The 14,335-nt window shown below is 43.8% G+C and overlaps 1 protein-coding gene across 6 annotated transcripts in view; it reads right to left on the bottom strand.

Moving 5' to 3' along the window:
- FMNL3 (formin like 3) overlaps nt 1-14,335 on the bottom strand; it is a 780,663-nt gene that overhangs the window by 332,047 nt on the left and 434,281 nt on the right. For all 6 annotated transcript variants that reach the window (XR_011305037.1, XM_069653874.1, XM_069653877.1 and 3 more), the window contains 3 exons: nt 8,501-8,612; nt 6,766-6,842; nt 5,342-5,435 (listed from right to left, as the gene is read on the bottom strand). Coding sequence is in view for 5 of the 6 variants with exons in the window: in XM_069653874.1 (XP_069509975.1) it covers nt 5,342-5,435; nt 6,766-6,842; nt 8,501-8,612 (283 nt within the window). In the remaining variant the exon portion in view is untranslated. The remainder of the gene's footprint in view (nt 1-5,341; nt 5,436-6,765; nt 6,843-8,500; nt 8,613-14,335) is intronic.

Raw genomic sequence — 14,335 nt, 5'->3', positions numbered from 1 at the left:
AGAATGAGCAGTATTTGCAGTGTGGATATACGTTGCAGTTTTGAATCTCACTTTTGTGTTGCTGTAGGTTAATCCCCTCCAGCGAGGCGTCCACGCGCCAGTGTCGTGTGCATCAAAAAAGCCTGCCGTGATCTGCGTGCAGGGCTGTCTCGAGGGCAGCAGGCCGCCGCCGTGAGGCAGCCTTCGACGATGCAACCCCGTGGTGAACCAGCCTCTAATTCACTGCACCAGCACCCAGCACAGAGCTAATGTATCATGCAGGTATCAAATACTTTATTTATTTTCTGTTTGGGTGGGTGGTCACTTCTGGCGTATAGGCACCCTGCCCAGCCCGGGCAGCGTTGGTCCACATGTGCATCAGTGCCCGCTACGCCTGCTTCGAATGTCTGGGAACAGCCCCGTTCAGCCCAAGGCAGAGACTCAGCCTCGGTAGACCAATTTGTATGTTCGGTGCCGTGGGGCTGGAAGTGCCGGCTCCAACACCAGTTCCCCCGCTGCCTTCACACACTCCACCACAAAGTCCACAGCGCTGATCTTACACCGCCGGTGTATGCACCCAGTCGTTTCACTATAAGGCTTTCCCAGATGGGGATCGCCAGCCCCACTGTGGCACAGGCACCAAAGTCCCCGCCTCGTCAGTGTTGTGAAGAGACCAGCGGGTGGAGAGCCCGCAGTGCCCCCGATGTATAGGGGAGTAGTGATCCAGCTAGGCCTCTCCTCCCCACTAGCTCCTCACCTTGCGCCGGCAGCTCAGCCAAGTCTCCTCCGCTCATGCTGCTCAAGCTCCACGGTCCCGGCGTTGCTGCAGCTACTCCTTGGGGCCTGGCCGCCGCTCACCTCACTCCAGGCACCACTCCTTCCAGGCTTGCCTGCTCCACCCCTGGTTCTGCGACCGGCGGTCAGGCCGCAGCACGTCTTCTCCAAATTCCGCCCTCGAGGTCTCTGCAAGCCGTGGTCCCCCCACGGGGCCCCAGGTCCGCCGGGGCCAGGCAGCACAGCCAGGCGTCCCCTCTCCAGTTCCTCCGTCTCGGCGGCAGCTCACATCGGCTAAATGCTTAATTGCTCCACAAGTTCACGATCCGCCCCTCTGCTTGTCTGGGCCCGCTGGCACCCAGCACGGCAGTCCGGGTTGATCGACGCAGCACTGCCTCGGTCTCTCACACCTCGGCCGCCATTTTCCGATCGTCTACGCAGCTCAGCGCCTCACGGTGTTATGCCCCGGATAGGGCACTCCGGGCTGTGAAACTCATGGCAGAGCCGCACAATGACTTCTGTAATGGTTTTGGCAAATATTCAGGCGTTTTAATCTTCAATATAGCTTAATTCAACAGCATATCCTGGCCACATAGTGTGGAGCTCGCAGAGAGTGCGTCCTTTCTAAATGGCGGTTGGCCACGCCCCAGAATTTCTTTGGTAATATAGGGTGGTATTTGGGTCTGCAAGCCACCTGAAGATTTAGCGGTCTTAAAAGAATTGTTCACACAGGGGAGAGGGGATGATCATTGTCATTCTGATTTGACAAAAGAACCTAGATTTCGCTCACTAAAATGTGCACCTCGTGTATTGGGTCCACAGAAGGTATGGATTTCCTCTTGGGGGGTATAGTCATCGTTGCTGGACCTCCCTTTATTCTAGACATGGTTGCACTGTGCAAGGAGGAAGGTACCGCACTGAGGAACGCCCAAATGGTTGATAGGGCTATACTTGTCTCCCTACCATCGGTGCTGATTCCAGCCGTTCAGTCACAATTTAGTCAATCAGGGTTCAGTACAACAGTAAATTGTACATAAATATATCCGCTAAGAACAAAATCAGAGCTCCTAACTGACAAATCTCACGATTGGAGGGTGCACAGAGGGCAGGACCCACAATAATAATACACTCACTCACCGCCTTCCGCAAAACCTTGAAAACCACCTTATTCGCCTGATCACCACACCATGTCATGACGTCCATGGATATGTTGACTATGTTCGTCTTATGTATAACATGTACTACATCTCTGCGCTCAAATGTTGTAATTTATGCATATTGTAACTAAGTTTGCTGCAAGTAACAGCGCCACAATGCCCCTGGGCTGCCTGTGCGATATATAAATGTAAAAAATAAAAATAAATAAAATAAAATCCGCCATGCAAGTAACACAGAGAGAACTTCCACTTACTTGTTGATCAAGCCTCCCAAGATCACAAGACGCTAACCGCGAACAGCACACCAGGACTATTTATTTTAAACTGAGGAGATTTGGCTTCAGGGACACGATTAGAAGATAGATGGATGCTATATATCAAGCCCCAAAAGAACAGGCATCTACCGGTTACACGAAATCCCAGCCTTTTCTTTTTACTGTTAAGCGGCAGTAGGCAGGGATGCCACCCGTCTCCCCCTCCCTCCTATTCATGGTGGCAATAGAGTGCTTCACCTGCAGAATTCACTGTTCTTCAGGGATTGGGGCCATTACTTTTGGGGGGAATTAAGCAAACTAAGCTGCACAAAGGTGACATTCTTTTTAACTCAATTATCCAGTGTCTGACCTTCCCAGGATACTAACAATGGAGGAAGAATATGGTATCCTATCTGCGATTAAGATCATTTGGAACACAACTGAAAATTTGAATCTGTTTTTAACTCCCCTCTGACATGGATGCTGAAGGGTGAGGAAATCTGTAAGGATTAAGTTATACAAAAGCCTAAACATAACTGACAACAGGAGGGAACACACAAGCTCATTAAAATAATTGAAGAGATTGGCACTCTACTTTAAGGGTAGGATATTGGTTTAAAATGGTCCCAACAACTGAGGTTAACTTTCTGTTCTGTACTCCTTTATCAGACAGTCATATTAATGACAAATAGCGAAGGCCATTCTCCATTATTTAGATGGGCAGTAAACCCAGGATCAAGAAATCACTCCAAGGCATAAATTAGTTTTCAGCAATTGATTAGCAGAGTTCGCCAATTAAAATGTGCTTTATTAGCAAACAACCCCATTTGATTAGCAATGCTGTACTAATATTTGTAATACCACAAGTTACTTGTACCCTAGATCTAAAATGAGCAACAATGCAGACATTTGGTGTACCGCTGAAGTAAGACATTAGCGAGTGAGTCAGGCCTTGCAAATTCTTTAAAATTCCACTAGACCTGGAGGTCAAGTACCTTAGTTTACCCACTCGACCTAAGATAAATGCACTAGACCCATGGCAACTGATGAGAGCACATTTAAATTCACTTTCTGTAAAATGGTGCATTTCACCATAAACCCACTTTAGTTTGGCACACTGCTGCCACGCAGAGGCCAGCCATGCACAGGGAAACATGTATATGACATTTACTGCAAACAAAGTAAAAAAGTTAAATACTTTATATTATAGACTAGATGAGTGTCTGCAACATATAAAAGGCTAGCTGCATGAATGGACATAAATAGATAGATATGATAAGTCTTTGAAAACAGTTTGGCCAGCTCTCTCCCGCTGGTGCCAATATATAATGCAATCATAATCATAGAGGAAAGCGAGTTCTGGAGGATAACCACAGTGTATGGTAGTGCAGTAGATCTATAGATGTACAGACTGGATGGAACTATTGATCACTACTTTGCGTAAACATCTAATTAACTTTGTCTATTCATTATGTTAGAGGACAGAAAGGAAGGAAGAGACTAAGCAGAGTGTATGGTGTAGCAGGCAAAGAACTAGGCAAACTCAGTGGAATATTGTAGTTTGCGGCTATCTCAGGTTCAGGGTAGCTGGTATAAAGCAACAGGGTGATGAGATAAAATGTCACAGAATGTGGGATCAGCTGATGGGTTAAGCACCAGGTGCAAGATGTATGTAATCAGCAGGTTACAGAACTAGGTTTGCCATCACAAGCATTTGGCAGTGTAATAATGTTCATTTTCAAAGTGTCCACTAGTGAACATGATGCATCTTCCCCAACAAAATGAAATACAATTGGCACTGAGATTTAGATACACTAACCTACACTTTCCTGTAAAGCATGGAGACAATGCAGTGTTTTACAGTAGCAATGCTGTAATTCGGCATTATCTAACAAATTACATTTTTATAAATGGAATGGCATGACTGTGTAAAAAAAACATTAACAAATACTGTTTTTTGGCAGAGAGGATACAGTTAGCTTAATAAAATATCCAAATTACTTCTGGTTTACAATTATTTGAAAAAGAACACACATTCTTGACTAGCACTTCCACATAGGCAAATGGCACATGAGTGCCAAGGAACCACGCAGGTGGCAACAGTGTGCAGTACAAGAAACAGTAACATGACATAAGAGTGGAGGAGAGGATTACCGCTGCACTCTGTATTAGCCCCTTTAAACTTGCAGTGAACAGAGAAACGGAGGGTGGCGAGAGCCCGTAAGGCAAGCGAGGAATGCAGGGCAAGCTGTGCTTTAATTGAACTGGGTAGCTTAAATAGCTACCTTTGCTACACAAGTACCAATTTAATTAGCAAACCTACAGAATTGCATAGCAAATTGATACGCGACACTGCTTATTTTATGCCTTGCAATCCTTTACGAAGACCTTATGAAGCGAGGCATCAGATTATCCTACCTTAGACTATACATGTGGGCCACATGCCTTGCACAACTGGCTATACTGCAGCTGGGGGTGGCGGGTAGCAAACCTCCAAGTGGGTTAGACCCGAGACATAGTCCACATCCTTTCCAGACAACAGAATGATACAATGAGTCAACCATGGTGGAAGGATAAGGATAAAACATTGCTAACAATAGATGCTTGAAAGGCATGATGTTGAGTTGGAGTTGTTATATGTTAATAATAATAATAATAATTAGGCTTTTATATAGCGCTACAAACCCTCAGGTATCTGAGCGCTGCTTATTATTACCCACGGTGTGTGGTGCTCATTTATCGACCTCGGAAGGATGAAAGGCTGAGTTTGGCCCCGCCGGGATTCGAACCTGCGTTAACAGGCTCTGCACGGGTGTCAAAGCGAGCGCTCTACTCGCTGTGCCACTTGATTTATGTTGTACGCCGATTCATATGCTGAATGTAAACAGTGAATTTATAAAATTGTTTCATAAATACAACCTTTAATTCTCAAGCTGTAATACAAAGTGGAATATATTGTAATATTTGGAAAAATAATTAATAAAGATGAACTGGAAAACAAATAAAGTGTTGTAACCTATTGCATCCCAAAACATTTCCCCTGCCCCTAAGTTCTTCTACTTTCTCTGTCGTACACCCTTCCTCATGTGGACGAAGTTCAAAAATCAACTCCAATCCACTACTCTTGCTCCGCACGTATTTGACAATGTACGACAACTAATGAAGATGAAGTGTTACCTCTTTAAAGTGATCAAAGGCCGCCAGGATGATTTCATGCCCTCCTCTAACCAGACAGACAGCTGCCAGCAGCTCCAGTACCAGTGCTTTTGTCCTGTGTGGAAATAAGTACAAGACAGTTTGGATCCAAGAACTGTGGAGAAATGGTCTGATGAACGGAACTGCTCAAGTGAAATACCAGAAGCAGGTGCTTTGGAGAGAATGACTGTACAGAAAGCAAACAAACAGGCAAAAGCAGGAAGGAACAGCAAGAAAACCTGAAAAATCAGGTGAGAAAAATCAAAAAAGGACAGCTGGAAAAACCAGAAAAAGATTGATCAAGTTAAGCCAAAAGCTTCGCTAGATCATCCACACAGATCCCTCCTGAAAGCATTTGTGAGTAAAAGCAACAGCTCTGCATAAGAATCCCTAGCCACAGCAAAATTCTGAAAAAACATTTCAAAGCAATTAGTCTGTAGCAGTGTACTTTTATAATTGACTTCATACATTCTACTCTGCTTAATCTAAATGCATGGCTTTCTGGAAGGTAGCATGATTTACAAAATGACTATATATTCTCCCCCTCACCATATCTCCCTATTATACACAATAGACCTTTTGTGTTATCTGGAAATCTCAAGCTTGTGAGGGCAGTCTGGTGATCTGCTTTTGGCATGGAAAAGCCCAGAGAACCCAGGGAAACACCTCTCTGAAAACTGGTCATGAGAGGCCAGAGGATGAATCCATCGGAACTCCAGGGGTCAAAATTCAGATTTCATGAGCAATCTACAACTAGCTCCTGGATATCGGGCCTCACCTAGAAGCATTAGCTACCCCTAAAGAACTAGGAGCTAGTACGCAGTGTGCCGCAACTGATACTTTAAATGAGATGCACACTTTACATTTATGTCCATTAAATACTATCAATTATGCATTAAAATGCATCTTTATACACATTCCCAAATAGGAGAAAGTTAATGTCACATGGGTATGTTTGTATGGCACCAGTTGGCCACTGGAGCCAAACGTAGCTCTTGGTAGTTCTTGGTGCCAAGCTAGCCAGGCTGCTCAGGGATAAAAGCAGGAGCTAAATAGCGCCCATCAATTTTGAAACCCTGGAACTCCACCCCTCAGTAACTGTGGGGTGCTATAAGTTGAAAGGCTCAGAGTGAGGAATCAAGCAACAACAAATGTGTTGCATGAAATGTGTAGCAGGCGATATCCTCTGCTGTGAAGGAACTGCTAGTTAGGAAGGTCATCTCAGAAAAGTATGAACACCTGGGTGAATTGGGCAAGAGAAGCAAAGAAGGCTGGAAAAAGGAAGCAGAAGAGGAATCTCCCAGAGAAGCAGTATCAAGAAGAGAATGGCAATAGGAAAATGACCTCTGCGAAACACAAAAGAGAAGAGCAGGAGGGCTACTCTTCCATGTAAAGGCAGAGCTCACCTCAAATTCTTATTGTTTAGGCTGAGTGCGATTTCGTTGACAGCGTGAGGATGAGACATTACCAAGTTGAATCCATACTGAAAACCACAAAATGAAAATCATGACCTATTTCAAGTAATGTCATTGTTCAGAATGTCCTGGAAGAAATGCTGTATCTGTACAAAATCACATATACCATCCAGCTAACCGGAATTTAACATAAAGGAAATCAGACAGGATTCAACACACATTGAACCAAGCAGCTTTTGGCACAGGGATTTCAGTCAAAAATATTGGGACAATCATCCAGCCTATGTGCAAGAAACTTTCTCTTCCAACCAAATGGCTTTTCACAACAACTTATAACCAGCAACCATTAACCAGATACCTATAATCAACTAGCGTTAAACATTGACAACCATCCTTACACAAACAGCATCCACCATGCAAATCAACATGGGCCTTTGTCCATGTTCTCCTTCTCTTCAGCATCATTTTAATTCTCACTTGAGATCGGCATCATCCAAAAAAACACACAACCAACACTAACCATAGATCAACCCTCAAACAGAGCACAACCTTTTAAATACCCTCAGCCTGCAGACGTTCACTAAACCTGCTGCATAGTATTAGGATTGCCTCCTTACATTGAAATTACACTGGCAATATTATTGCAATATATGCTGTGTCAGGGGATTGTCTACAATCAACTACATTAGGCACAGAGATGCACTCGGTGTTACTAGACCACACACAGGGTGATTTAGAGCTTTACAAATACCCAAGCAGCATAATATCAACCAGCATTTCAGATTACTACATTGTCAATCAGCATCTAACAGTGATTCAATCGACTAGAATGTAATGCTGATAACTAGCATTTATAATCAACATCCAATATTTGACACTGGGAACCACAAGAATAACCACCATGAACCATCTTCCTAGCCCAACTAGCAATACATATACCCTTTAAATCACCCCCACAATACCACTCCTGACGCCAACCCACCAGAGTACATTGTTGTATTTTGGCTGACGTGGGCATTAAGTCAACCAGCACCTGTGATCCAGCTAACACGGGCACCCAAACTGTCAGATATCAACTACCTGCATTCAAAATGAACATCACACCAACCAGGCCAAACAACAGTTAATGGTAACATTAATAAACTGGTATTGAAAGGTGAGATCCAAGTAACATCCAACATCAACACTCAGTTAAATCAACATTAGATCTCTGTACTATGAACATCTGCCAAGCTTTGCCCAAAATGTCTAACGAGCAAACTCTCTAAGCGTTCAGAAGTGATAATTTCAAATATCCAGTGGGCAATAGTGTTAAATGTCTGCCAAGGCAACATTATGAACATTCAGACAGGAGTTCATGTGCTGAACAACCATCACATGGGCAAAAGGTTGGAGTGAATACACACTACTAAAATGCAACAGAGCATCGTAGCATGGATTGCCAGAAACAATGTCTACCCATGTTGCAAATGTGTGAGACACACCTGCATCTGATACCACTTCCCTTGCAAATTACTCGAGACTGTCACTGAATTAGGCAATGCCTTTCATTCTTGGATGCCGTTACAAGCTCTACAAAATGCTTCACACTTTACCAGAATCTTCTAAAATACCACTGACCAGTGGACTAGAGGCAGTGGTTCATGCCATTGGCTGAAACCAAACATTCTAGTTACAATACTAGCATTGTCTCTGCTACGCGCATAATACAGACATGAGCTTGTACCTGATAGTTCATGATGGCTCGTAAACACATGATGCAGACATGCACATCATCCTTTTGGCTCACCAAACGGGAGTTCTTCAGTGCCTTCTTATCAGGTAGTGTATTGTAGCTGCTAAAGAGGGAAAGAGAACACAATGTAGTTATTACTGGAGGGGATGATGAGATAGGGCTCATTCTGTGATTGCTATAAGAGGATTGCGAAGATAGTGAGAGAAGAAAATATTACAATGGCAAAGAAATAGCACCAGCAAAACTAGGCGGCTCAGTAACAATACCAGCAACAAAGCAATTAGGCTTGCTGCTTGTCCAGAATGGACTACAAAATTATTTTTGTGTTACTACTGGTAATTATTTTAGTGTTACTACTGGTCGCCCATTTTTAAGCTATTCAGTCCTTTGTTTCTGAACTGTCCTGGGAACAGATCAGCGATCTGTTTGTCAAGGCATTCCACAAAGAGCTAGATAGTGATAAAGAAAAGTGAAGGGAGGCAGAGGACAAGAAGGAATAGAAGAAAACATTATAGGGTTACGGAGATGATAGGCAGACTCATGAGTAAGCAGGTGAACTTACAGGGAGATGGAAATGGGGAATAAAAAGGGGTGAAGGAAAAGGTTAAATTGGAGAACACTGAAAATGAGATGGATGGCAGAGTGGGAATCAAGGGGTGAAATGAAGAGGGAGAGACCAATGAGTGGTTACAGAAAAAGGGGAGTGAACTAATACAATGATAAAAAGAGAAAACTAAAGAAGGGAAAACAGAAATAGATAAGTAAGCAAAGATGAAAGTGGGGGAAAGAAAGCCAGCATGAAAAAGGGTAACACATCAGGGCAGAGAATGATGCAAAAAGAGGGGCTTAGGAATAAGTTACAAACAAATGCAAGGAGAGAAGTGACAAAGAAAGAAGGGCAAGAAAGTGATGCAGAGAAGGGGTGGGGATAGGACAAAAAGAAAGAAAAGTGAACAAGTAGTGGAGAAAGGCAATGAAAGATGCAAGAATGAAGTGACTAGACAGGTGGTAGAGACAGGACTAAAATCAAAAAGTGACGGGACAGCAGAATAAATTGCAGGGTTTCAACTAGCGTGCAATGAGAGAGTGAGAGAAAGGTGCAGGAGCACCATTTTCTTTTTTCTTTTTTTATTTATTTTAATCAATTTTACAACAAGTTGTAATTCCCCTTTCCATCTCCCCCTAAATACTACACCTTCCCTCCTCCCTACCCACCTTTCCCCTCCCTTCTCGGATTCTTGGCGCCTTATAGTCCTTGTGAGGTAATTTCATCTGGTTTGATTCAACTTGGGTCCAAAAGTCTGACGGTGGGTGCACCATTGAGTTGTGTAATCATCTTTCAAGAAGGACAGGACTTCCCCCAGATGCACAATTTTAAGCGCAACACCTATCATTATTTAATAAAAATAGGCCTTGGAAAGTAGCGAGACAATTTTTACATGGGCTGGGCTTAGTGTCTGGTTTGTGTTGTGAGAAAAGTTGACAAACATAAAACAGAGCGAACGAGAAAGGCGAGAAATAGGAACAAGCAGAAAGGGGGCAGAACCCCACAAACATACAACACAGTGGGCAATTCTTTATTCACTGCCACTTCTGGACAACTTGGAGGTTCACAGATGTTTCACAACAGCACCCTTTCAACTGCCAGTGGCCTTCACTCACGGTTGAACAGCAAATGGTAAATTGCTCAACTAAAATACTGTAAGCTGAAAGGTAGTTTATTTATGGACAGACAAAAGGAAGGATTTCTGCAGGTAATACCACACAAGACGCTCTTCAAATACTACCAAAACGCTCTTCAAATACACGTACATTGACAGCTTAGCAAGACCTTGGTCAACACTTTGCAAGAGGTAATACGTTTGTCAATGCCTAGGTACATATTGTGCATCTTTCTCTTAATGGGATCCTAAAGTCTGAAACTCTATGGCAACCGAGTTATTAGCACCATCACTTGCTGCTGGAACACATGGTAACCCCCCTGCCCTCCCCTTCAGGAGGTATTAAATAAGCGCAATATAATCATTATTCACTGTAGTTACTGCTGCACTCCTAATCCCCTGTCTTCATACTTTGTGAATGTCTGTCCACAGGCAAAAAACTAGAGCCTTTGCACAGAAATAAAAGTCAATTTGTTTGAAAAGCTGCCACTTTGGGACCAGAACGCATGTGCAGCTCCCAGCCTACGCCACCTCGGGCACTTATCCAGTCAGTTACTTTCCACCTGCCTAGGTAATGATAGGAGGGTGTGTAGAGGACAGGTCATGATTAACTAGGAGTACAGTAGTTGCTAGGGTAAGTAACCTTTATTACAGGGATAGGGAGTATTTTCCGCAGTAGATTTCATTGAGTTAAAAATCAAATTTTTGACAACAGATTTTGCCACAAATATATGTGGGGGTGGGTTTAGGGGAATAATGAATGTAGGGGGTAAGGGATAGGGATGCGCGGTCTACTCTGCATACATTTGCATCAAAGGTGCCCAGTAAAAAATAAATAAGAACATTCGAAGATTTCTACTTTGATGAAAGAAATTCGAAGAACTCACAGAACCTGTGCATACTCATGTATCTCCCTACCTTCCCATCATACTTTTGGGAGATTCATAATCTGTTGTGAGGGAGATTGGACCTAACCTGTACTGTAGCTAAAACGGGTCTGAAGAACTACATTTGCAATGCTGGCATTAGCCCGAAAGCAGGTGGCCATGCAGTAATGTTTGCAGGAAGTGTATGTGGATAACCAAGTAGCTGTTGTGGTCAGATTCAGGAAATGGACACTCGTCATTTGCTTTAAGGGTTCTTTGTTGTTAAGTACCTCAAAGCCCAAATCGATCCCTAATGTGCTAATCCCTACCCAAAAGAAAAGAAGCCTAAAAGGGTGCTCGTCAAATTAGTTATTCTGAAACCTAGTCTAGCCTGAATTCTGTCTCTTCCACTGAAAACAAAAGGAAATATATTCTAATGAAAGCCAACCAGATTGTTTCCCGAAACATAGGAATGATGACTGGCTTCTGATCCCACCAGCAGAAAGGGGCTCCTTGCCCTTTGGCAGAGTTCCAGTCAGTACAAGTCTCTTTTCATTCTTCCCATCTTTAGGTTGCATTATAGTCTTTGTTTATTCTCTTCCTCATTAATATTCATCTGACAGTTTGTCTCTGGTTTATGAAGCGGCCTGGCTTGCTTCCTGAGTCGGTGGTCCCTGCCTTAGAGTTTGGATGCCCTCACCCCGCCATGGGGTTTGGTTTTGTGCACCCCCATTGGGGTAGGATTTCTTGGGGCCCGCCTTGGGGTCTGGCTTTTCTTGCCCCGCCTTGGGGTATGCTCGCTCTCACCCGGCCCTGGGTTATGTTTTCAGACACAATGCATTGGGGTATGGTTTATTTTAGCCAGCCTTAGGCTATGGCTTCTCTTGCCCATCCAGGTGTATGGTCACTCACACCACACATTGGAGTATGGTTTCTTGTAGCCCACTTTGGGGTATTCCAAGCCTTTAGCCTCCCACGTCTCCTGGTGCCATTGTGAAATTTGAACGTCATTGTGGCTCTCTTCAGGCAGACTGCAAGCTTTGTGGTAGGTGTTGCCAGCTCCTCTGCGTTATTGCTCTTCTGTGCCATGGTTAGCCCCGATGGTTCTCTTTTGGGCTACTCATGTCTCGGTGGCTCCCGGTCCTCGGTCTGCCGTCAGTCTCTCAGCCCGAGACCAGCACTGCTCAATTCTGGGTGTTCCCAGTTTCTTGGCAGGCTTGATTCTTGGTCTTCCGTGAGGCTGTGTGAGTGTTCATTCACCATGCTAGCAACCGGCTTGTCTCCTCTGGACACTTCCCAGGAGGAGGCCTCTCCGCCCATGCTGCTCCACGGGCAACTCGCTCTTTTCTCCTCAATGTGGATTTTTAGGTCCCACCCAGAAAGGGGGCAGGTCACTCTGTTCTCGTTTCATGCACAGATGGTGTCTAAAGGGTCAGAAGAGAAGTCAACCGTTCCTGTGCCAAGTTGGGAGTCCATACAGCATTCCCTTCCCATATACGTCAATAAGACCTATCTTTTGGGGATAATGGAGGATAAGAATGATCACCAACTTGGGATTGCCTGTCCTCAAAAGGGGTCACCCAGACAGCGAGATCCCACTTGTCCTGTCCCCTATGGGGATTTAAGCTTAGTAGGCTCACCGCCCTAGTCATAAAGAGATTGGCTACCCCTTGGGGAGAGGGGACGAATTCCCTGGATTCTTCAAACTGTCTTGCAAATAACATTGACGTTTATTTGAAAAGCCACTGACCCATCCTTTGCTTCTAGAGTGTTTGCCTATGTTCTTTTGGGGGGGCAGAGCTTTTTGGATCTTGTTTACCTTGAGTGTACATGATACTATCTAGCTAACGTGTATTTTGATGCATGAATGATCACTGCTGAGAAGCACAAAGCCTCAGAGTACCAAATCTCTTTGGTCTGCTCCATAGAAACCTTAGTCCTGCAAATGTCCCAATTATAAAGATATCTTTCAGGGTTTTTGGGTATAAGCAGATTTCTTGGTTCATAAGAAACGTTTAAAGAACTTTTGAATGAGAGGATAGATGCGTTTTAAAGACAATAATACATCCAAAAAACTACAAAAGTTAATGAAGCTGAAAGAATTTCCAGCGCACTCTGTTTTCCACATAACTAACTTAACATTAGTCACACTCATTGGTTGAAAAAGCTTATGAAGTAATGCAGCGAGGACAACCTTGGATCCCAAATTGTTAACGAGTTCTGAATGGTACAACGTCCTTTGATCGCAGATGTTTTTTCGCTGGGTTTTTTACTGTGAATTTTTTGCCGAAAACTCCTCACATTTTTTTGTGGGGTTAGAAAAATATATAAATTGGGTGTGGGTGTTCGGGAATATATAAAAATAAAATAAAAAGGGATAAGGGTTTGGGGGAAACCCGCAAAAATAAAAAAAATAAAAAATTCGATGAGACTTTTCGTAAAAATAATCTGTGGTAAAAAAACCCACAAAAAAACATCCTGCAATCAAATGACATAGAACCCTCTGAACAGTGGAAGCAACTAAAGAAGCCTCTCCAAATGTTCTGCTTCTACTTCTGAATTTCGATATGCTGCTAGATCACAGAGAGACCACTTGAAACACCAATTTTGCCATTTTGAAAAATGTTTGGTAAGAATTTATTTTGCTAACTGTTGAGTCCTACTGTGGTTGCATCCCCTTTTTATTGTACTGCCCTTTGTAACCCATCGTCCTCAAACCCGCTCATTTGTCCCTGGTAAATTCCCTTACCTAGACAGCATGTTGGAGAGTAGGCTGATGGCAACTATACACTTTATTGCTGGGTGGACAATGCAGTTCCGTTTTACCATGCTAGCAGTCAAATGCCCAAATATGTTGGCCATTTGAGTGCTAAGACATTTTATAAGTACAACACCCAGCAATTTTGCTTTGTGATTTATCTTTGTTTATACTATTGGTGCAGTGGTGCCCCCTCTTCTTTGGTCATCTGGAGAGGGTCCATCATTGAAATCCTGATGTCTTGCCTCCATCTTCATCAGGGACACTTTCATACCGTCTGGAGACACAAACCAACAACTGACAAGACCCAGTCTTTACTACAAGACTAAACTATGTACCCACGCTATCTGGCATTTTGCGCTGCAACTAATACCTTGGGCCACTGCACCAGAGAACCCCAACTGTGATTCAACTTCTGGTCCCCATCCTTCAGGGTCTTCTGACTCTGGATGCAGAGTATCTTCAGTGCCCCTTTGAGTACAACCGCTGGTCTTTTGTAGGCATGTGTCCCACTGAACAGCCATCCTTCTCCCGGCCTCTG

The sequence above is a fragment of the Ambystoma mexicanum genome, chromosome 3q (genome assembly GCF_040938575.1).
Source record: "Ambystoma mexicanum isolate Mex_15411 chromosome 3q, UKY_AmexF1_1, whole genome shotgun sequence".
In the NCBI taxonomy this organism is placed as follows: domain Eukaryota; kingdom Metazoa; phylum Chordata; class Amphibia; order Caudata; family Ambystomatidae; genus Ambystoma; species Ambystoma mexicanum.
Note: the sequence above shows the minus strand (reverse complement) of the source record. Positions and strands in the feature narration are given on the sequence as shown.